This window comes from Thamnophis sirtalis, unplaced genomic scaffold, assembly GCF_051295495.1.
Source record: "Thamnophis sirtalis isolate CommonGarterSnake01/CBP01778 unplaced genomic scaffold, rThaSir2_p1.2 scaffold_2, whole genome shotgun sequence".
NCBI classification, from domain to species: Eukaryota; Metazoa; Chordata; class Lepidosauria; order Squamata; family Natricidae; genus Thamnophis; species Thamnophis sirtalis.
This window is the reverse complement of record NW_028261382.1, coordinates 23,836,925-23,859,867: the sequence shown is the minus strand read 5'-3', so window position 1 is coordinate 23,859,867 and position 22,943 is coordinate 23,836,925. Positions and strand designations below refer to the sequence as shown.

Genomic DNA, 22,943 nt, shown 5'->3' with positions numbered 1-22,943 from the left:
CCCTAGTCACCTCTTAAATGGATTATTATAAGGTGCTGTATGTGGGACCGGCTTTGAAGACCACTTGTTCAGAATGCAAAGGCACGAGCCCTAATTAGGAAATCCTTTTTTTTTTTTGCTTATCCAGAATGCAATGACATAATCACACAAATGCTGTCATCATGTGCTGACATCTGAAGCAAGTCATGACATTTGCATTGTGACATTGTCTTGTATGTGACATCATTTGCCTTCCCTGGCCAACCAGGTCTCGGGACCTAGAAGACAGGCTTTCCAGACTGCAGATTTCATCAGCTGGCACCAAAACCTGTCTAAAAAAATTCAGCCATGTCTGCAAAAGTAAAGGGGTGGTTTGAATGTGGATTCCTTCTGTATGCTTAGCTGACTCTCCTCTAGCCTCACTACCACTGAATTGTTTGTACTCTCACTTTCCTCTCTATCTTTCTGTAAAGATCATGTCCAGCCTGTATCTCCACTCTTGAGGTTTCATCCAATAGTTCTACCCTTACTCTCTGGAGCAGGTGAGAAGAGGTCCGAACCCTCCACTATGAGACAGCCAGTCAAGCATCCTTCTCTAAAGCTAAACAGTCCTAGATCTTTGTGCACATAGAACCTGGTTTTCATCTTTTCACTATCCTGGTGTTTCTTTTCTGGACTTGCCCCAGGTTGTCATTATTTTCACCCAAGCATGCCTCATTAGCAGTGGGTGAAAGGTTAGCTGTGACAGATGGCAATAGCAAGTGCAGGGAGGGGGGCAACCATTCCAAAGGCCTTGAGGGGGCAGCAGGGTGGCCAAAAGGATAGGCAGATGTGGCTGGGGGGATTTTAAGCGCATATGGTAGTCCTGTGCAGGTGGGCTGCCAAATGCCCAAATTTTGATCACAGCGTGGCTGAGGACTGTGGTAATTCTCATTCATTCAGTCTCTCTAAGGGTTGCTGAACAAATGTAAAAAGAGAGTGACTGTTTACACAGCAAGAGGAATCTAAAAAAGGCCACCAGGGGTTAGAAATGGCCTACACTCCAGTGACTGAGATTTTGCCTAGAGAAGTGGTTCCCAACACAGACACACACACACACACACACACACACACACACACAGAGGGACATATAATTCTTACTTTACTCAAAAACTGAACTCTGCTCATGTGGAGGAAGCATAAAAGGCCATTAACTTGGTGTAAACAAGGTTCAAATTCCCCCCATTAAAAATCAAATGGCCTCCCCACCTTGGGAACCACTGGCCTAGAACATGTCATGCGATGCTGGATGAATAGCAACACCTTGTACATGGAGATGGGAAAGGAGGTGGTGCCACACTTAGACCTTAATGATGGTTCTTTATATGACAACATATTCTTGGTCTAGAACAGGAATGACCAAATGGTTCATTGTAACTTTCCAGAATTAGCAAATCTGATCAAAAATCTTGAGAAGGCAAAATCAAAAGTCACCCCAGTGTTGCCCTTTGGTGAAGGATATATAATTGCAGTATATCATTTTGGGGAGTCCTGGCATTACAAAGCTGGAGGATCGATGGCCCAAAATATTATTTCATTACAACCAGAGTTGGGTAAGCATCCTTCTTAGGTTCTTCAACAATTGTCTTCAATGAATCAGGAAGGCAAAATATACAAGATCTGCAGTTATTTGTGTTCTTAGATTAGAGGAGGATCAAAGCATGAAAGAAAACTAGATCTTTAAGGGACTTCTCTTTTAATGGCTCAATGACTAAAATATTAGTTTATTGTTAAGATGACTTTAGAGTACAAAGCGGCAGAGCCAGGTTTTAGTGATCCAGCAAGAGACTGACTCGCTGGGAGCTCGGCAGCAGCGCGGACCCTGAACTCGCCGCCAGGCTGCCCACCGGATTGCCACTGCCGAGCACCCAGCCCAGGCGCGGGGCTTCGGCGGGGTCCTCTGGCGGGGCGTCCGCGTCTCCCCGGCGGCTGAGCGCGGCAGCCTTCCCGGGATAGGCCGGCCCAGGCGCGCTTCCGTTCCGCTCGTCCCCGCCGCGGCCGCGCCCTCCCTGCGCCACCACCCACGGGCGGAGCCGCCCCGCCGCTTCCCCTTCGTCTTCCTGCCTTCGCCCTCCGACGGCCCGCGCTGCGTTGCGCTTCCTCCACTCCGCGCCCGCCAGAGAACCGCCGCCACCCTGCGCCCATGGCTGCTTCGGAGGAATGCGACGGATCGGGCGTAGCCCGGCCGCACTACGGCTGTGAGTTCGCGCGGGCAGGCGGGGGCCGTGGGGGGGACGCAGGGTGGGCGGGCGGCGGCTTCCTTGGCGGCGCGCTCGATCCCACCGGGCTTGGCGGGGCGCGGGGTTTCGGCCAGCACTCCCGACCCGCCTTTCCGCGCCCAAGATGGCCGGAGGCGCTGCTGCAGCCCCGGCGCCCTGCGCGCCGCCGAGGAGCGGCCTGCTCCTGCGCCCCTTCTGCCCGGCAGATGCGGATCGGGCGCAGAGCCCCGCTCGGTGTGCGCAGGGCGCCGTGGCCGCCCTTGGCCGAACACTCCCGACCCGGTGGCTCCGTCGGCGCGAGGCGGTGAGGGTGAGTCGCCGCCCTGGAGAGGAGCGGCCGGGCCGGAAGGGAGCCAGTTGTCGGTCGGAGGGCTGCCCAGCAGGCGGGTGGGGAACCCCCGGGCCGGCCTAATCGGCGGTGGGGAAGCGGTGCGGCGCTCCGCCCCCTGGGACCTCGCTGCCCCGCCGGGAGTGACCGGGCCTCTCCTTGCAGCTGTGCTGGACAACGAGAGGATGACGGCGGAAGAGATGGACGAGCGGCGCCGCCAGAACGTGGCCTACGAGTATCTGTGCCACCTGGAGGAGGCCAAGAGGTGAGCCAAGGGGCGCAGGCGGGCCAGAGCTGGGCCAGTGGGCGCGAGAAGGCTGGCTACCTGCTTGGTCGCTTGCGTTGCCTCCGACCTGGACCGCTGCTCGGAATGGTTTATGACTTTGCTTCCAACTGAAATCCAGCCTTTCACCGTTGATGCCAATCCAGGGGTTTTAAGTCAGAATGGTGGAAGGCGTTTGTTTGGGGAAGGCTATTGGCACGGGGGTGGGTGGGGGAGCCGTGAGATTTGGGTCTGGTCAAAAGAAAGAAAGGCTGAGAATTCGAGAACAGGTCCTTTGGGCTCAGCTGCAGCAAAGAAGGTTTCTGGAATTTAAATCCATTGTAATTCTATTTGGCATAAAGCTCCTAGAAAGGTTGCCTCTCTACAGTAATTGGCATGAGGAATGGCAATCCAGTTTTATTTAAAATTCTATGGCTTAAAAAGTATAGCTAGAACATTGAAATGCTTTCTTCACCTTTGGAGATTTTGGAAGGAAAAATACACATTGAAGTCCACATTGGAATACTTAATTTTTACCAACCAAATGATTTGGAAAATGAGACTTTATTTGTTACATTATTGCCCTGCCGTTTCATTATAAAAACTGGTGGTAGCAAACATTGCGCTCTTTTCTTCCCATGTTTTCTCCCTGACAACAAGCCAGTGGGGTAAACATGGGGGTTAAGGGTCTCTTTTAGGGATTACCTCTTGGTGATAAGCGTGGCGGACATCAATATTTCCCCTCCCTTATTGCGTTTGCTGGCAGCCATCTCATAGCCCTATTCAGGATGGCGTCCCTACTGGGTAAGTTTGTCCCCTGGAACATCTAGGGCAGGCATGTCAAACAGAAGGCCCGTGGGTCACACCTGGCCCACGATGTGGTTAGATCTGGCTCACGGGGCTGCCCCGGACACAGTAAGTGGCTGGCCCCAGCTGCCTTGGCCCATCCCAGGAGGTGAAGAGCGCACAGGTAGGTGGTGTCCAGGGCGGCCCCACGGGCCAGATCTAAGGCTGAATGCCTTCCGGCCCAGGTGGCCATTGCAAAGTTATTATAGATTAGTGTGGAGCCAGCAGCAGTGCAGTGCCTGCCACCAGCACCTCCATGGCTCACTTGCCGTCACAGCTCACACTGGCCCTGCAGCCCACAAGCGCTTCCCTTTCACCAGGACACCTCCCCCACCCCTACCCCCACGTCGGAAAGCCACAGCCCTCGGCAGCACTACCACCTCTTCCCCTCCCTGGGTACGAGAGAGGAAGAGAGGGAGGGAGGACATGTGAATGAGGAGAGAGGGAGGGAGGAAGGAAGGGAAGGAAGTAGATGGGAATGAGAAGGAGAGAGGCAGGGAAGCAAGGGAGGGAGGGAGAGAGGAAGGAAGGAAATGAGAAGGAAGGAGGCAGGGAAGGAAGAGAGAGGAAGGAAGAAGATGGGAATGAGAAGAAGGCAGGGAGGAGATGAGAAGGAGGGATAGAGAAGGAGGAAAGAGGGAGGGAGGGAGGTTGGAATGAGAGGGAAGGAAGGAGGGTCTGAGGGAAATTCTGCCTTAGTACTTGGCCACCAGCAGCTCTGCTGCCCGTTCACCATCCCCTTCTCCCTCCTCCTGGCCTCTCTTGGTGGTCTCCCATCCTATTGCTGAGGATGCTTTGCTTGCATGGAGAGGGAGCGACCTCCCTCTCCCCCCCACACACACTTTTCCCTCCTGAACCCGCCATGAGCAACCTGGTGAAGGAGAGCGAGTGCAGCAGCAGCTTCGAGGTAAGCGCAACTAGGCTCCCTCTCGGGGAAGCTGGGCTGGGCTGCAGGGTCCCAATTCCCCAGGAGCTTGAGGGCCGGGCTGGATGCTTGCACCCTGCTGCCCGGGCAGCCTTCTAAGGGACCTCTGTGTGGCCTGAAAGGGACAGCGAGACTCTTCTACTGAATGAGGCTTTGGCGCTTTTCCTGGTCTCACCTTCCTCTGCGGGAGACTTCCAGATCTCCCTCCCAGTTTTGTTCAGCCCCCAACAGGAAGCGGAGTTCAATGCTGCTACAGGTGGAAACGCAAAGTTTGCAGGAAGCAGTTTCCTCTGAGTCCAACTTCTGCCTTGACAGATCTTTGGGGGTGGGTGGGTGGAGCTGTGTGTGGGAAGGCTGCCCCAAAAGCCAGCATCCTTACCACACATGCTTGGAAATCGGGATTCCCTTTTGAGAAGGACTAACCTCCCTTTTGCAGGACCAGGGAGTGCTGCTTCTCTGCCTCCTCCTTTTGTTCTTCGGAGACCTGTCAAAGCAGAAGTTGGACTCCAAGGAAACTGCTTCCTGCAAACTTTCTCCTCCGTGCTTCCATACGCACACTTCCCACACAAACACACCATTCCAAGCTTGGAGACTTAACCACATCTGAGGTTGCAAACTGCCAATCATGCCTGTGCTTGTGGAGAAACCAGTGGTGGGTTGCAGGTGGTACGCCCCAGTACAGGCATACCGGAGCCAGCCCAGAGCACCGGATACTGTTCCGGTACGGTGCTGCGTGGGCCTACCCGCCCGCCCCAGCTCCTTACCTGAATTTAAAGGCTCATGCGCTTCCGCGCACACACATCACACATACAGCGCCTACGTGACGCTCCGCAGAGCAGCTGGAGTGTCGTGGAGTGTAGCGGAGGTGCTAGGATGCATGTGTGTACTGCGCGCAACCATGACAACACTACCGGGCCCATTCCAACCATAGTGGTTGGAACGGGATTTGAAACCCACCACTGGGAGAAACCCTCTCCTTTATGGATAAAAGTCCCCAAATGTAGAATGCATTGTGTCTGTGTCTGTGTGTGCGCATGTGTGCGCACGCACTTGCTTGACAGCAGTTTGGGGAGGCGAGCTTGTGGGGCACCAAATTGTCCCCATGTCGAGTTAGCCATGTGACTTGTTCCATTCTGAGTCAGCAGCACCCAGTGCGCAGTGTTGAGCTGGCCGCAGCCAACTAGCCATACCACCTAGTCTCACTGACACGGCTGTGACCACCCAGCCATGCCCACCTGGCCCCTGTGAATTGTCATCGTCTTACATGCAACTGGCTCTTTGTAATGCTGATGCGGCCATCAATGAACTTGAGTTTGACCCCTCTGATCTAGGGCATAGTAAGGAGGGTTCAGATTATCTAATGAATAAACTCCATCACATTTTCCCCTTAATCGAAGGGGTGGAGCCCCTAGCCTTGAGGGTGGGAATGGTGCCACCTCCCTCTTCCCCAAGAAGCCATTCTTGGATCAAACGTTTTTCACTAACTATTGACTGGTCTCCCTCCTTCCCTGAGAAGGAGGTTGATTTGCAACTGATGAGAAAGGAATTTGCAACTTGAAGGAAAGGGATCATCTAGACCTGCTTCTGTCAGATTTCAGGCCAAGATTCAGTACAGAAGCAGCTTTGGTTGTTCTCGTTGATGACTTGTGGCAGAGCTTGGTGAAATGGTGGTGCATAAATTCTTGTGCTCCTTGATCTCTCTAGCTTTCCATACCGTGAAACATAGTATCCTTCTAAGCCAGCTCCATGGCTAGAGGGTACCCTTTTATTGTGATTCTCTTCTCCAGGGACAGTTTCAGTTGGGGTTGGGAGATTGGGAGAGATCAGTGCCCAGGCCCCTCTCTTCCCTCACCTTCATGAACTGTTAAGTAAGTTCATACATTGGTACTAAAACATCTGTGTCGGAAGTACCAAAGTGTTTCTGTGAAGAAAGGATTTGGTGGGGACTGCACTGTTGCCTGGGGAACACCCAGTTAGGGGCTCCATTCATGTCCCCATGAAGTTGCCCACTGAAGTGGTACCTATCTATCCACTCACAGTTGCCCATTTTCAAACTGCTGGGTTGGCAGGAGCTGGACTGAGTGACAGGAGCTCACCCCACCCTGTGGCAGCAATGATTTTTGAATGTGAGCCTGCCGATAGTCAGCCCAGTGTTCTAACCTCAGAAGCTACTGTTCTGCTATCCAGTGGTTTGGGACTCAGTATCACCAGTACTCCAATGATACACAATGATATTGTTTGACTTTGAGCTATCATCTGAGGCTGTCGCAATTTTGTCCCAGGGCCTGGAAACTGGGCAGGTGTAGAAAGGGAGGAATTGTCTCCGAATGTGCCAAGACCTAAGTGGTTGTGGGTGTTTAGACTGCCCAGATAAGCTAGTCAGGCTTGCCTCCTTTCATAGTTCGGGCGCCCTCTTCACATCTTGATTACTGCCATGCACTCTACTTGAAACTGTTCTTGAAGATCACCCAGAAGCTTCAGCTGCTCCCCCCCCCCCATGGTATTTCAAAGGATCCTGAAGATACAACTTTCCCCATGTTTTGGGGAAATTTCTAAATCACCCAATTGGGAGTTGAGCAACATCTAAACTTAATAAATTGTAATGATCATTAAAATGTGCTAAGAGATCATGATTGTCTCAAGATTACCTATTGACTTTCCAAAGCTGAGGATTGTCTAGCGTAGGAGGTCTCCTCCAGGTCCATTGGCTGGCTCTCACTATATCCCTCCTTCATCTTCATTGTACGTGCCAGTTAGGGAAAACGCAGAAACTACTTGAAATACTGATTATATAAGTTGCAATTATATCTTGGCATATTTGAATTTTGGTTCACTTATTCTGTTCTTACATTGTTGTGTTGCATTTTCTGGGCCTCATTAAAGGTCTAAATGGCTTGAGAACAAGATTTTGAAAGGATCATTTCTATACAAGCTGGTCTCCCATCACCAACAAATCTGTTCTCTGCTTGGGCTGCAAAAGTATCAAATTGAAAAACAAGTCCAGTGCCTTTGCTGTTACAGTGGTGTTTGTTAAGGTGTTGATTTAGGCTTTTTACCTAAAATCAAAAGTGACCTTTTTCCAAGAAGAATCCTCAATCTTTTTAACAAGATTTATTGAGAAGAAAGAATTAGGCTCATAAAAATTCTGGCAGCTGAACTATTTCCACCTGAATCCAGTATCTCCCAGTACATTAGAATGGAGTCTCGCCTTCCTATGAATGAAAGGTCTTTGTACTGACAGAGCTTGTAAGCAGATGTTTACACAGCTGTCTCCAGAACGTTTATCAGTCTGGGAATGAACCATAACAGAGAATATTTTCCCAGATTTTAAAAATGAAAATATACTGTTGTACTTTGTGCCATTTCTGACACATTAATTGTGTGCATTTATTTAAGCCTCAGACTTTGCGGGGATGGGATCACAAATTACTTTTCCTTGCAGGAGGAAGAAATGTGATCTGCTCAACACAAATGCCCTGCATTGATCCAGGATCAAATTCTAATGTCCTCTCATGGGTGTGGTTAATATTATTTTCTGAGAAATAATATTAAAAAGTGTTGGGCAAAACCTTAAAAAATGTTGCTTGATTATCTTTTCCAGGGAGTGGGAAAAGGCAAGAAATGATTTTGGCTGTCAAGCGTTTTTATCTTTGTGCACCCTTTTTATGATATGTAGCATGATATCAAGCTTTCTTTGTTTACCTCCCAGTATAACAGGAACTCTTGCCCAAGAATGAGATGAGGAAGTGTGTCATTCTCCCCTTCCATTTCTTTCTCTCTTTCTTTTCGTGCATGCTTTTACGGGAAATGATCTCTGTAAATAACTGATTTCCCACATTGCAGGTAATAAATTCTTCGAAAGGACAGATGGATTCAAAGTTTTCACAAACTTCATATAGTATTGAATAAACCTTTACCTGTGTTAGTAAGCCAAAACTGTTGTAATTGTGTAATATGTTCTGCTGAAATAACCATATTATGATTTTAAGGGCCCAAGTGGATGTCTCCTGATGTTAAAAACATAGAAATACAGAAAACTGATAGCAGAAAAAGAAAACTTGTATATTTAAAGGTTTCAGTTATGTCCCCCCTTTTCCCTTCTGTCTTCTAGGCTGCACATATTCAGTTCATCCAATCTCTCCTGATATGCTTGCACCATTTTGGTTCCCCATCTCTGACTTGCTATCAGTTTCTTTTTTTAAGTGAGATCTCCAGAAGTAGAAACAATATTCTAAACGGGGTCTGACTAAAGCTCTATATCAATGTTAGCTAACCTTTTTAGCATCAAGTGCTGAAACGGGAACGCACATGCCAGAAACTGGAAGAGCAGCTACCTGGTGTGCATGCATGCGCCAGGAAGATGATCTTCCGGTTTCCAATGCACGCATGTGCATCAGCCACCCGGTCTTCCAGTTTCTGGTGTGCATGCGCACACGAAGACCAGGTGGCCAATTCACATGTGCACGTCAAAAACCAGAAGATCATCTTCCTGGCACGCACATGTGCACCGGATGGCTGCTCTTCTGGTTTTTGATGCTCCCGCGCATATGAAGACCAACTGGCCAGCGCACCGGAACCTGGAAGAGCAATGGTGACAGCTCACGTGCCCGGAGAGATGGTTCTGTGTGCCACTTCTGGTATGTGTGCCATAGGTTCACCATCACAGCTCTAAATAGTGGGACTAGAACCTCCTTTTTCCTGCTGGTGATTCCTCTAGGGCAGTGTTTTTCAACCTTTTTTGTGCAAAGGCACACTTTTTTCATGAAAAAAATCACGAGGCACACCACCATTAGAAAATGTTAAAAAAAATTAACTCTGTGCCTATATTGACTATATATAAAGTGTTTTTCCCACGGCACACCTTACACTATGTCACGGCACACTAGTGTGCCACGGCACAGTGGTTGAAAAACACTGCTCTAGGGTTCCATCCTAGAATTTTGTTTGCCTTCATGTCTACCTGGCTGCACTGTTAGTTCATTTTACGGTCATCTGTTATGAGCAACCTAAATCCTTTTCTTCTGTTGTTCAGCCTAACACTGTACCCCCAATACTATATCCTGCTGGAGGATTCTTTTTCCCCAAGTGCATGATCTTATATTTTAAAATGTTGAACTTCAGTCACCACAGGTCGTATTACGTTTGGACCCCACCTTTATTCCGAAAGTCAACTTGTGGTTCCACAGGTCCCAAGAAATCACTCTCCCAGATTTCTGTCCATGGCCATCTCACCCCCGAGAACAGCGTTGGCATCATCTTGACGTTCGTCATTCACTTCGCCGCTATGTGAGACGCACTGCATCGTTCAGAAGGACGGAGGCCCTGTTTGTGTCCTTCCAACCTGCCACCATGGACCACAAGGCATCGTTGCATACCATCGGCCGCTGGTTGAAGGCGTGTATTGCCCTAGCCCATGACTGCCAGTCCCGACCAGTTCCCAGTCGTATCACTCCTCATTCTACCAGGAGTGCGGCCATGACGGTGACTTGGGCAACGCAGGCCTCGGTGGAAGATATCTGCAGGGCAGCGACCTGGTCATCGTCGTCACCCTTTATCCGTCACTACAAGGTGGACATTTATGCCTCGGCTGAGGCATCCTTTGGACAGCACGTGCTGCGAAGGGTAGCTTCTTCAGCCACGGGACCAGACCAGCCTCGCTCCCGCCCCTGAAGTCTATTGCTTTGGCATGTCCCATGCTTAGATTCCCCAAGCAGTGCACAGGAGAACAACCGTTGACTTACCTGAACGGTCCTTCTATATGCGCTATGAGGAGAATCCAAACCTGCCCTCGGCTTCGGCTGTTCTAGGCCTGGACTTCCATGTTTTTCCTATGACATTCTGACTTGACTTGTAGACTTATTTTGCTTCTTTCAAGCTGACTGATCCTTTGTGCAAAACTAAACCATTCCAGTCAGAGGAGACGTGGCCAGCAATTTGCATAACTCAGTCTCTAGGCTAATGGACAAAGTTAACCCATGCTTGGATTCCCCTCGCAGCGCACATAGAAGGACTGTTCAGGTAAGTCTACAGTCGTTCCCCCTGTTTTGGTCATGGAATTCAGGTAGTTCTTGCTTAAAGATTAAGCAGTGCTGAGCAAAAGGATTTGTAACCCATGCCTGAAGTTACAGCATTGCAATGCCCTCATAGTCACATGATTGCGATATGGGCATTTGGCAATCCATTTGCATGGACTGGTTGCCAAGCACCCCACAATCATGTGATCACCTTTTGCAGTCTTCCCTGTCAACCTCCCCATAAAGTCGGTGGGAATGACTTGGCAGGGAACGTGGCCCTGCCAAGAGGACTCCCTCTGGGGGATGGCTGTCCCAAAATCCAAGCGGGATTTTCAGCCATGGAATATTTACAGCCCCGGGGGAGAAGGAGTGGGATAAGGTAAGGAGTGGGGTGGTGATGGTGGACACCGTGAGAGGCCTGGGAGCAGGTGACTGTCTCCCAGTCAGGAACTGAAAATCCTACTTTGATTTTGGCAGGACGTTGAGTGGAAAGACCCTCGTGCGTAATCTGTGTTGGGCCTCCCAGGGTCTTCCCCAGGTCTCTGAAGGTCCTTATTTAGGACTTTTATCTCCCTTAATTATTGCTTCATTCAATGACAGAGATTCGGGTCCCAGTTGTAGGCAAGGACTACCTGTAGGTATTTCCCATTAATTGATATACTATATAACAAACATTTGTTGTTATATAAATACCTATTTACCTACCTACATCAAAAACATCTGCCAGGCTATTGCACTTCCTTTACATGGATGATCTGAAGCGGTATGCAAAAACACCATCTGAAATAGATTCACTGCTCCATACTGTCCGTATATAAGATACTTCAATGGAGTTTGGACTGGATAAATGTGCCATGCTTACCATTAAACAGGAGACCAATAGACCAAACTGAAGGAATCAAGGTGCCCTATGAAAATAACCAAGCATCTGGGTGAAGATAATCATTATAAATACATACCTGAGTATTCTTCCAGCTGAAAAATATCAAGCACACTGAAGTGAAGAAATAGGCCAAAGGTGAATATATAAAGAGAGTGAAAAAGATCTTAAAGTCCAAACTCAGTGAAGTAAATACCATCAAGTCGATTAACATCTGGGCAATTCCAGTCATTAGTACTGGAACAGTGGACTGAAACAGAACTAAAAGCTCTGGATAGGAAGACCAGAAAAATGATGACAATGAATCATGCTCTTCATCCAAGCAACAATGAGTATAGGTGAATGTGAAATGTTGCAAGTATAGTTGAAGAAGACAAAGGAGCCTTGGAAAAATATCTGAAGGACAGCGAAGAAGATGCACTGAAGCTAGTATACTAGGAAGGCCTACTGAATACCAGAGAGACCAAAATGGCCTACAAGAAAGACCAAAGAACAGAAAGGACAGGGGGCAAGGCAAAGCATTACATGGCCAGTGCAATAAAAAATAGTAGGGAAAATAGATAATAAAAAGACCTGGCAATAACTAAGTGCAAGAAAATTGAAGAAAGAAACAGAGGGGCTAATTCTGGCTGCAAAAGACCCAAGCCTTAAGAATAAATGCATACAAATTAAGAATTAAGAAAACAGCAACAGATAGCAAGTACTCCCGCTACAAAGAAGCTGAAGAAATAAATACCTGTTAGCTGCTGTAGGAAGATTGCAGAGACCGACTACAAACAACAACATTACAAAATAGCAACAATGGTGCATTGGAAGATCTAAAAAAAATATCCCTTGCCTACAAGCAAGAATTTATGGGACCGCACAATAGAAAATGAAGATGCTTTGGAACTTGGAATACAAACATGTCTGCCGAGCTCACCGCTCCGGCCCCGTACAGGAGAAACAACCAGTAGAGAGGAGAAATCGAGCTCTGGAACTGAGCTGAGAGAGGCTAAGGTAGAGTGAACTTTTCGCGGTCCTGGAGCTGGTAGTGGACTGGCGAGTTTTTACTCCCCAAGGCTGCCGCTTCCGAAAGACGCCGACACCGCTGATACCGCTGACGCCGCTCAACGCCGCGGCCCAGCTGGTTTGAGAAACCCGACCTCCCCCCTCGTATCTACTGCCTGACTGTCGCAACTACAACCGCCGCTGTGCCGCTGGCTTGCCGATGCCGGCTCGAGAACGCCGCGGCTTGAGAACGCCGCGGCTCAGCTGTTACAGGTCTCTGCGGCCGAGCTGCCAGGGGAGTTTTGATCTTCCCCCGATTATTGCTGGCTGCTGTAACCATCGCTGTCTGTTAGCTCGCTGGCCCGCTGGCTGTGAGAACGCCGCGGCTTAGCGGCTTGGAAGACCGTACGGCCTAACTGCTTTTAGGGGGAGCCTGACTTAGCTACGACTACCGCCCCGACTATCACAACCATCATCATGTCGCCGGGGCCCAGCTGCTGAATGGGGCACTCCCCCCCCCTCCTGCCACCTGGGACGAAGCTTCTTCTTTTTTCCAACTTTGGGCTTAGACTACTAAGGGGGCTGTTGTTGTGAACGGACTTTTGCATATTAGGCCTTTGTCCATCATGATTGGCCTTCCGGCTCTTGCTGCTGCTGCTGATATTCAGACCTACTCTGCCTTCCGACCGCCCTCCCCTTCGGACTGCATTGAACTGTTCCAGAGAGGGGGTGGTCGGCCTGACAGGACGCTTGATGAGATCTGGCAGCTGGTTTGCTGCCACCGCGACCCGTCTGGGTGCCCCCCCCTCCATTCCATCTAACTCGGCCTTCCTCATGGTGTGGCCTCTCCCCTGTTGGGTGTGTCTCGGAACCTGGAGAAAGGGGGAGGGGCGGAACACCCCTCTTGGACCATATATTTATTACTATACTTTATACTGGACTCTCTACTGGACTTGGCAGAGGATATAAGCCCTGTACGGACTTCGCGCGCTTGCGCAATTTTTAACTGATATGGTGAGTGTATGGGATTGCATGTGATTGAGTGAATGATCCCACTTTTTATTATTCTATTACCACTGTATTTTATGTGTTTTAATTATTATGTGGGGACTGTCTGGTGAACAAATGAGTGTGTTTGATTCGGAGGGCCTGTCGAGGAATGCGGGAGCCATAGGGGTGGTTGAGGGAACCACGGACACGGGAGTGGGCCGGAGCATTACGGTCGTAACAGGGAGGGGCAGATACGGCGGGGACTTTAGGGCTGGCCATTACCGGGGAAGGAGGGCTCGCTACGTCACAGAGATCCCTCCTTCCGGCCCTACGAGTCCCACTCCAAGGCCAGATGGCGCGAGTAATCAGGACCCTGGTCTCAGGCTGTTGTCGCTAAATGCCAGGTCTGTTGTTCACAAGGCTCCCCTCGTCCGGGACTTAATTTTAGAGGAGGGGGCAGACCTGGCATGTATTACTGAAACCTGGCTGGGCCCGGAGGGAGGAGTCCCCCTCGTAGAGATGTGCCCAGAAGGCTTTCAGGTGCTCCATCAGCCGAGAGCCCAGAGAAGGGGTGGAGGTGTGGCGATTGTTATCCGAGAGTCTCTAGCACCTCGTAGGATCCCTGCTCCGGAGCTTGTCGGGTGTGAGTCAATGCTGGTGAAGTTGGACCTCAAGGGTCAAGTGGGTTTGCTGTTAACGTACCTGCCTCCCAACAGCGTTGCAGCAGCCCTCCCCTTGCTCCTCGAGTCGGTAGCCGAGCTGGCAGTTGAGTTCCCCAGGCTTATGGTTCTGGGGGATTTCAATTTGCCTTCGCTCGGTGAACACTCTGATGGAGCGCAGGAGTTCATGGCTTCCATGACAGCCATGGGCTTGACCCAGGTAATTTGGGGCCCAACCCACTCAGCGGGTCACATGCTTTACCTCGTATTTCTCTCGGAGCAGTGGACTTATGATCTTGGTCTGAGGGGTAGTGAGATCATACCCCTGTCGTGGTCAGACCACTGCCTACTGAGGCTTGACTTTTGGAGACCAAACCTCCACTGTAGGGAGGAGGAACCGACCAGGTGGTTCCGCCCCAGGCGACTTATGGACCCCTTGAGTTCCAGACGGAGCTTGGGGTCATTCCTGATACTCTCGCCCACAGTCCTGTGGAGACTCTGGTTGCTGCCTGGAACTCGGCAGCGTCGGAGTCCCTTGACCGGATTGCGCCACTACGGCTGCTCCGAGGCAGTGGATCCAGGAGGCCTCCGTGGTTTACCGAGGAACTCCTGGAGAGGAAGCGCCGGAAGAGACGCCTAGAGCACCTATGGAGGTCCAACAAATCCGAATCGAGCCGAGCACTCCTAACATCGTGCATCAAGGAATACATCAGGGCAATTAGGACGGCAAAAAGAGCTTATATTGCCACCTTGATCGCCTCCGCTGAGTCGCGCCCAGCCGCTCTGTTTAGGATAACCCGTTCCCTCCTAAATAGGAGGGTTACGGAGGATCCCCTGCAGGGTAGGGCTGAGGACTATGTCCAGTTCTTAGCGGACAAAGTTGCTCGGTTTCGGTCAGAGTTGGACTCCGATTCTGCAGACCCAGCCGAGGCACAAGGGGATAATCTGGTAGACCACCCCTGGGTTGAGTTTCAGGATGTTGCCCCTGGAGACGTGGACAAGGCCATGAGAGCTGTGAGTGCCTCCACATGTGTACTGGACCCGTGCCCCTCCTGGCTGGTTGCTAACAGTAGGGAGGTGACACGGGGCTGGATCCAGGCGGTTGTTACTTAAAGCGGCGGTGGTGAGACCCCTCCTGAAGAAACCATCTTTGGATCCAGCCGTTCTTAACAATTACCGTTCAGTCTCCAACCTCCCCTTTGTGGGGAAGGTTGTTGAGAAGGTGGTGGCCTTTCAGCTCCAGCGGTCCTTGGAGGAAGCTAGCTATCTTGACCCATTCCAGTCTGGCTTCAGGCCTGGCTACAGCACAGAAACCGCTTTGGTCGCATTGACCGATGACCTCTGGAGAGCCAGGGACGGAGCCTCCATCCTGGTTCTCCTTGACCTCTCAGCGGCTTTCGATACCATCGACCATGGTATCCTTCTGCGACGACTGCGGGAGGTGGGGGTGGGAGGCACTGTTTTGCGGTGGTTCTCCTCTTACCTCTTGGACAGGTCGCAGTCGGTGTTAGTTGGAGGGCAGAGATCGACCCCTAGGCCCCTAACATATGGGGTGCCGCAGGGTTCGGTCCTGTCCCCCCTACTTTTCAACATCTACATGAAACCGCTGGGCGAGATCATTCGGCAGCACGGGATAAAATACCACCAGTATGCGGACGATACCCAGCTGTATCTGTCTGCCCCGTGCCAACTCAATGAAGCGGTGGAAGTGATGAACCAGGGACTTGAAGCTGTTAGTGACTGGATGAGGGCTAACAAACTCGTGATCAACCCAGATAAGACCGAGTGGCTGTTGTGTTTCCCTCCCACCAATTTGGCTAGTATTCCATCTCTCAGGCTGGGGGATCAAACACTACGCCCCTCAGACAGGGTCCGCAACTTGGGAGTCCTCCTGGACCCACAGCTGACTTTTGAACATCACTTGTCAGCTGTGACCAGGGGGGCATTTGCCCAGGTTCGCCTGGTTCACCAGTTGTGCCCCTACCTGAACCGGGAGGCTCTCACAACAGTCACTCGTGCCCTTGTGACCTCTAGGCTGGAATACTGCAATGTGCTCTACATGGGGCTGCCCTTGAAGAGTATTCGGCGACTTCAGCTAGTCCAGAATGCGGCCGCGCGAGCGATTGTGGGTGCACCTCGCTTCACCCACATAACACCTATCCTCCGCGAGCTGCACTGGCTACCTGTCGATCTCCGGGTACGCTTCAAGGTGCTACTTGCCACCCATAAAGCCCTCCATGGTAGTGGATCTGGGTACTTGAGACACCGCCTACTGCCAATTACCTCCACACAACCTATTAGATCTCACCGACTAGGCCTCCTCCGAGTTCCACCTGCTGGTCAATGTCGACTGGCAACTACACGGAGGAGAGCCTTCTCGGTGGCAGCTCCGACCCTGTGGAACGATCTCCCCGTGGAAATTCGTACCCTCACCACCCTCCAGACCTTCTGCACAGCCCTTAGAACTTGGCTATCCCGTCAGGCCTGGGGTTAAGACTACAACCCGCCCGAATAGTATGAATGTTGTGTTTTAATTATGTATTGTCTTATATGTCAAAAGTTTGTCTCCCCCCCCCCCTTTTAAGTTGTGAGCCGCCCTGAGTCCCCCCAGGGAAAAGGGCGGCATATAAATAAACTTAATAATAAATAAATAAATTAAAAAAAACCAGATAAACACCTACCACATAACAGTCCAGAATTAATTATTTTGTATAAGAAAGATAGTGGATGTTGCAGTACCTGGGGAAAGCAGAATAATTGGAGAATTAGAAGAAGATAACAAAGTACGAAGAGCTGTAAACGGAATGGCTGGCAAAACAAAAGCAAAGTTAGCACTAATAGATGCCTTGCATGCAATCTCAAAATATATGGAGCCCCACTTGAACACCATCAACTTTGGCAAAATCATAGTCAATTGCAAAAGGCAGTTTTGCTTGGAACAACTTAACATCTTTAACACCATCAAACAGCATCTACCTTTCTCGTTCCTTGGGAAGGATTCAAAAGATGGATTCAAAGTAAGTTCTGAGGTTTTCCAATAAAAAGCTGCAAAGGTAAATTCCCTTTTCTCCCTGGGTCACCCAAAGATCATTGTCCATCAATTACATGCAGTGCATTTGTTTTGGGAAAAGTGTTAAATATCCAGAATATTCTGATTTTTCCTAAAGGGCCGGCAACAGTCTATGCTGCGCCCTGATTGGCTGGGACGCAGCATAGACTGTTGCTATCCAGCTAACCTTCCCTGATTGGCCGAGGTACTGCATCAGTGGTTGCTGCCCAGTACTCGGCCCCTGATTGGTTGTATATAGTTACATTACTTACTATAAATTCCTTGGCGCGATCGGCTCCTGTTTGAATCGCTGTCAGCTCTTGTTTGTTCACAATAAATGAGTTATTGTTGAAGTCCTGGCTCTCGCGTCGTTCCTACCTCGATCCTCTAAACTGGCGACGAGGATGGGATCCAGCGATTCCTGCGAAGCCTAGGATAGTGAGCGAGATAAGAATCTTAGCCAGCCGCACAAGCCACGTTCCCTCGCCGGCGCCGAACGCTGGTGGAAGAAAGAAGAAATTTTTTCTCTCTCTCTCTCCGCTCCGTGCTATTTTTTTTCCCCCTCCTCAACTACGTGCCACCATGGCATCAGCTCTACCTCCATTCGCACCCTTCGGATTGGCTGGGGAAACCTGGGAAGGGTTCATGGAGCGCTTTGAGTGCTACCTCATCGCGTCCAGGAACCACGGCCAGCCAGAAGAGGAAAAATGCAGTTTTTTTCTTTCTTGTTGTGGGCCCGCGATGTTCGCGTCGGCCAGAGCCTTGGCCGCCCCAAGGCCCGCTTACAAACTAGGCTGGGACAATTTAATGGCCAGGCTCAAGAGCCACTACGCACCGACACCATCCAAAATCGCCCGCCGCTTTGCCTTCCGCCGCCGTGTGCAGAGGCAAAATGAGACTATCAGCCAGTTCCTGGAATCACTCCGCACAACAGCTGCACAATGCGATTTCACGAATCTGGAAGAGAATCTGGTGGAGCAGTTTGTGTGCGGCGTAAGGGATGTCAACCTGCGGAGCCGGATGTTCAGGCACCAGGACATCACTTTGCTGCAAGCCGTGGAGACTGCCAGAGCAGCTGAGCTCTCTGAACAGTCCACGGCTGACATTGAGCGCCTGCAACTAGCCTCTCAGATGCCTGGATGCCCTCCGCCAGCTCCTCCAGCTCCTCCAGTTTCTCAGGCTTGCCTAGTGGAGGAACTGCCACCACCTGAGGACCCATCCAACGAGGTGGTGGGGCAACTAAGGGCACAGCCTAGACGCAACCCTCCACCTCCTCCAGCTGCAGCTCCTGCCTCTGGATGCCTTAGTTGTGGCGGCCGCCATGCCCGCACATCCTGCCCGTTCCGGAACACGACTTGTCACCGCTGCAATAGGAAGGGGCACATCGCCCAAGCGTGCCGGGCCTCGCTGCCTGCTCCTTCCTTCTTACAACCGCCTAATCCGTCCCAAACGCAGCCGCGCCGCCAGCCGCCGCAGCCCGCTCAGCGGGCTGAAGACTGCCATACAGTCTACCTGCCTGACACCGCTGAGGACACCGTGAGCCAGGCGTCCGCTGGAGCCCGAAGGTTGCTGCTTCGGTCCTACTGGAAGGTCAGCCCTGCCGGATGGAGGTGGACTCCGGCTCTTCGCGCTCCCTGCTTTCCTGGGCAGCCTTCTCCCGTCTCTGCCCCAAGATCTCCCGAGCCCAACTACTGCCTGCAGATACGACCCTACGGGACTATCAGGGGAACCTCATTCCCACCCTGGGCTCCTTCCCCATTTCCGTAAACTATGGCACCTTCCAGGGAAAATTACCCATCCTAGTGGTTAAGGACGCCCTCCCTGCCCTGCTAGGTTTAGACTGGTTTCCCGCCTTGGGTCTGTCAATCGGGGGGGGGGGGGGTGCACCGGGTGGCTCCCTCCCTTGACGTCCTGTTGGAATTCGCGGACGTCTTCAACGGCCAATTAGGCACCTACAAGGGCACCCCCATCTCCCTCAACCTCGATCCCCAGGTTGCTCCTATACGGCTCAAGGCCCGCAGGGTGCCCTTTGCCTTAAGGGCAAAGGTTGACGCTGAGCTTGACAAGCTCCTGGCGCAGGGCGTTATCGAACCCGTTGACCATTCTTGCTGGGAGACCCCAATCGTCCTCCCAGTCAAACCTGACGGGTCGGTGCGGATCTGCGCCGACTACAAGTCAACGATCAACCTTGCCCTTCAGGCAAACCCCTATCCAGTCCCTGTGGTGCAACACCTGCTCCATTCCTTGGGGCAGGGTTGCACATTTGCCAAACTGGATATGGCGCAGGCCTACCAACAGCTCCCGGTGGATGACGATGCGGCAGCTGCCCAAACCATCGTCACCCACCGTGGGGCTTTTCGTTGTCGCCGCCTTCAATTCGGCGTTTCCGTAGCCCCGGGGATCTTCCAGAGCCTCATGGAGCGACTGCTCCATGGGCTCCCATTTGTGGTTCCGTACTTCGATGACGTTCTGATCGCTGCAGCCAGCCGCTCAGAACTCATCGAGGTACTAAGGAAGGTTCTCTTACGTTTCAGGGGCGCGGGTCTAAAATTAAAACGCAGCAAATGTTCATTTGCTGTCCCTAGGGTGGAATTCTTGGGCTTCTTGATTGACGCCCAAGTCATCCACCCCACGCCATTCAAGGTGGCTGCCATCAGAAACGCCCCTGCACCCACCTCCAAGGTGGAGCTGCAAGCGTTTCTAGGGCTTCTAAACTTTTATGCTCCATTCATACCGCACAAGGCGTCACTAGTCAAGTCGCTGCATCGGTTGCTCGACCGATCAGCAGCCTGGCGCTGGGGGAGCTGCGAAGCGCATGCGTTCACGGCTGTCAAAGAGACACTGACGTCATCGGCTGTCCTGATTCAATACAATGACAGGCTGCCGCTGATGTTAGCGTGTGACGCCTCCCCTTTTGGTCTAGGGGCGGTCCTGAGCCATGTCCTCCCGAATGGCTCAGAGGCCCCTATTGCCTTTTACTCCCGGACACTCTCCTCCGCGGAGCGCAACTACAGCCAGATTGACAAGGAGGCTCTGGCTGCAGTGTCCGGGGTTAAGAGGTTTCATGACTACCTCTATGGTCGGCACTTTACTCTTGTCACTGACCATAAGCCTCTCCTTGGGCTTTTGGCAGGCGACAAGCCGACTCCCCCCATTCTGTCCCCCTGCATGACACGCTGGACGGAGTTCCTCGCAGCGTATTCCTATACGCTGCTCTACCGTCCGGGCAAACAGTTTGGGCACGCTGATGCCCTCAGTGCTGCCCCCTGCCGGAGACTGACCCTGCCCCCGTGCCATCCCTATCAGTCTTATCCATAGCGTCTTCCGGCCTGCCCATTTCGGCCGCGGATGTCGCGGCCCACCCCAAGGCCGATCCAATTCTCGCCCAGGTCTGCTCCTGGGTCCTGAGGGGATGGCCTACGGACAAGGTGGCCGAGGTTTTCAGCCCCTTTAAAGTCCGGCAAACGGAGCTCTCCCTCCATGGGGGATGTCTCATCTGGGGGGATCGGGTTGTGATCCCTGCCGCGCTTCGGCCAAAAGTACTGCCTCTGCTCCACAAGGACCACCCAGGCATAGCGCGCATGAAGGCATTGGCCCGCAGCTGTGTCTGGTGGCCTTTGCTGGACACAGAGATAGCGGCCTATGTAGGCCGCTGCACCACCTGTCAACTCTCTAGGCCAAACCCCCCAGCCGGGCCTGCTCGTGAGTGGGAGGCTCCGAGAGGCCCGTGGTCGCGCCTCCACGTAGATTTCGCTGGTCCCTTCCACGGCCAAACCTTCTTGATCGTGGTGGATGCCTACTCTCGGTGGGTGGAACTGGTAATCATGACCTCCATCACAGCCGAGAGTATGGTCAGGGCCTTCCACCGGCTGTTCGCAACCCACGGGTTGCCGGACATCCTCGTTTCTGACAACGGGCCGCAATTTACCTCCACCACGTTTCAAGAGTTTTTGGCCGAACAAGGGATCCGGCATGCGCCCACAGCACTGTACCACCCGGCCTGCAATGGCCGGGCGGAGCGGGCGGTCCGCTCAGCCAAGGAGGCACTGGGCCGCATGGACCGGGGCGACTGGCAGTCGAGGGTGGCGGCTTACCTGCTAAGCCAACACTCCACCCCCTGCCCAACGACCAACAAAAGCCCCGCGGAGCTCTTGATGGGCCGGCGCCTGCGGACCCCCCTGGATAGGCTTCATCCGCTCTATTCGGGGAACCAGCCATGCAACCTGGGGGTCCTCCCTTCCCGCTCCTTTAATCAAGGGGACTTAGTCTGGGCCCGGTCATTTGCGGGGGATCCCAAGTGGGTGCCTGACCGGCCTGTGTTCTTACAGGGTCGGACTGGCCGATGGATCCGAGTGGAGGCGCCACTTGGATCAGTTAAGGAGGCGCCTTCTGACAGAGCACGGTGGGCCTAGGGAACAAGGAACGGACCATAGAGCCGCTTTCCATCTAACACCGATGCCGCAGGCCTTCCCAAACTCAGGCCTGGCCTACCCAGAGTCAATAAACAGAGACGCTCCAGTTGAGCCTATTCAAACCGACCCGGAGTCGTATTGGGCCTTCCCACAGTCAGGCCCAACCTACCCGAGCGCCCCCTGTCGGGAAGCACTCCAGCCGTCTCCAACCGACACGGATTGTTTGCCTAGTTACACTCCTCCCTCTGGTTACAAGCCTCAGTTCCCCTACACTACAGCTACGGCTGCGCCACCCCGGCCCAGCCTACCTTTGTCGTTGAGCCCGCCTTCTGGGCCGTCCCAAGATGGCGTCACTCGGAGCTACACTCCCTTCGGGGAGGAGCTACAATGAGCAGGTCCTACCCCTCCGACGACTGAAGGCGAACTGAGAAGATCTGGGTGGGTCCGACGCCGCCCCCGCCCCGCCTATCTGGACGACTACGCATGCTCCACTCGGGGAGCATGCGCAGAACTGGGGGGAAGGTGTGTTAAATATCCAGAATATTCTGATTTTTCCTAAAGGGCCGGCAACAGTCTATGCTGCGCCCTGATTGGCTGGGACGCAGCATAGACTGTTGCTATCCAGCTAACCTTCCCTGATTGGCCGAGGTACTGCGTCAGTGGTTGCTGCCCAGTACTCGGCCCCTGATTGGTTGTATATAGTTACATTACTTACTATAAATTCCTTGGCGCGATCGGCTCCTGTTTGAATCGCTGTCAGCTCCTGTTTGTTCACAATAAATGAGTTATTGTTGAAGTCCTGGCTCTCGCGTCGTTCCTACCTCGATCCGCTGTTTGAACAGACTGGAACTCAACTTTGGTGGGTATTTCTTCTTAGTCAGCAGAAGGCTCTCATGCATTCCTTATCTCTCCTCCCTCCCTCGGAATTTACCAACCCCCTCCCATTTCTGTTTGGCAAACTGTGAGCCGAAATCAGCTGCAGGCAACCATGAAGCCAAGTCAGTTTTGACATGCCAACCCTCCTGAGGAATGATAGTCCTAGAAAATAAATATAAAAGTGCACCCAACATTAAACATTGCTTGTTCTTCTCCAAGATTTCCGTTACTGAGGCTGACCTGGTTGTTTGGCATGAAACTTTTGCCTAGGCTCCCTCACATCTGTCTCTGCCACTATTCTGCATCGGCTAAAGGATAGCCCCTCCGTAATATGAAATATTGCAGTTTCCCCTGAAGGTACAGGGAGTTGAGAATCTCCTTGATTTCATAGTGCTCCTCTCCTTTGACCATGATGGGAGGGGGAGGAACCTTCCTAGCTGGCTTTAATTTGGAGCTACAGACTGCAGTGAAATAC

The 22,943-nt window shown here is 52.0% G+C and overlaps 1 protein-coding gene across 1 annotated transcript in view; it reads left to right on the top strand.

The window, feature by feature from the left end:
* The first annotated feature begins 2,042 nt into the window (after positions 1 to 2,042).
* The window catches only part of IQGAP1 (IQ motif containing GTPase activating protein 1), a 122,427-nt gene continuing 101,526 nt past the window's right edge, over positions 2,043 to 22,943 (top strand). The window contains exons 1-2 of the mRNA XM_087704445.1: positions 2,043 to 2,216; positions 2,731 to 2,830. Coding sequence (XP_087560571.1) covers positions 2,162 to 2,216; positions 2,731 to 2,830 — 155 coding nt within the window. The 5' untranslated portion in view covers positions 2,043 to 2,161. The remainder of the gene's footprint in view (positions 2,217 to 2,730; positions 2,831 to 22,943) is intronic.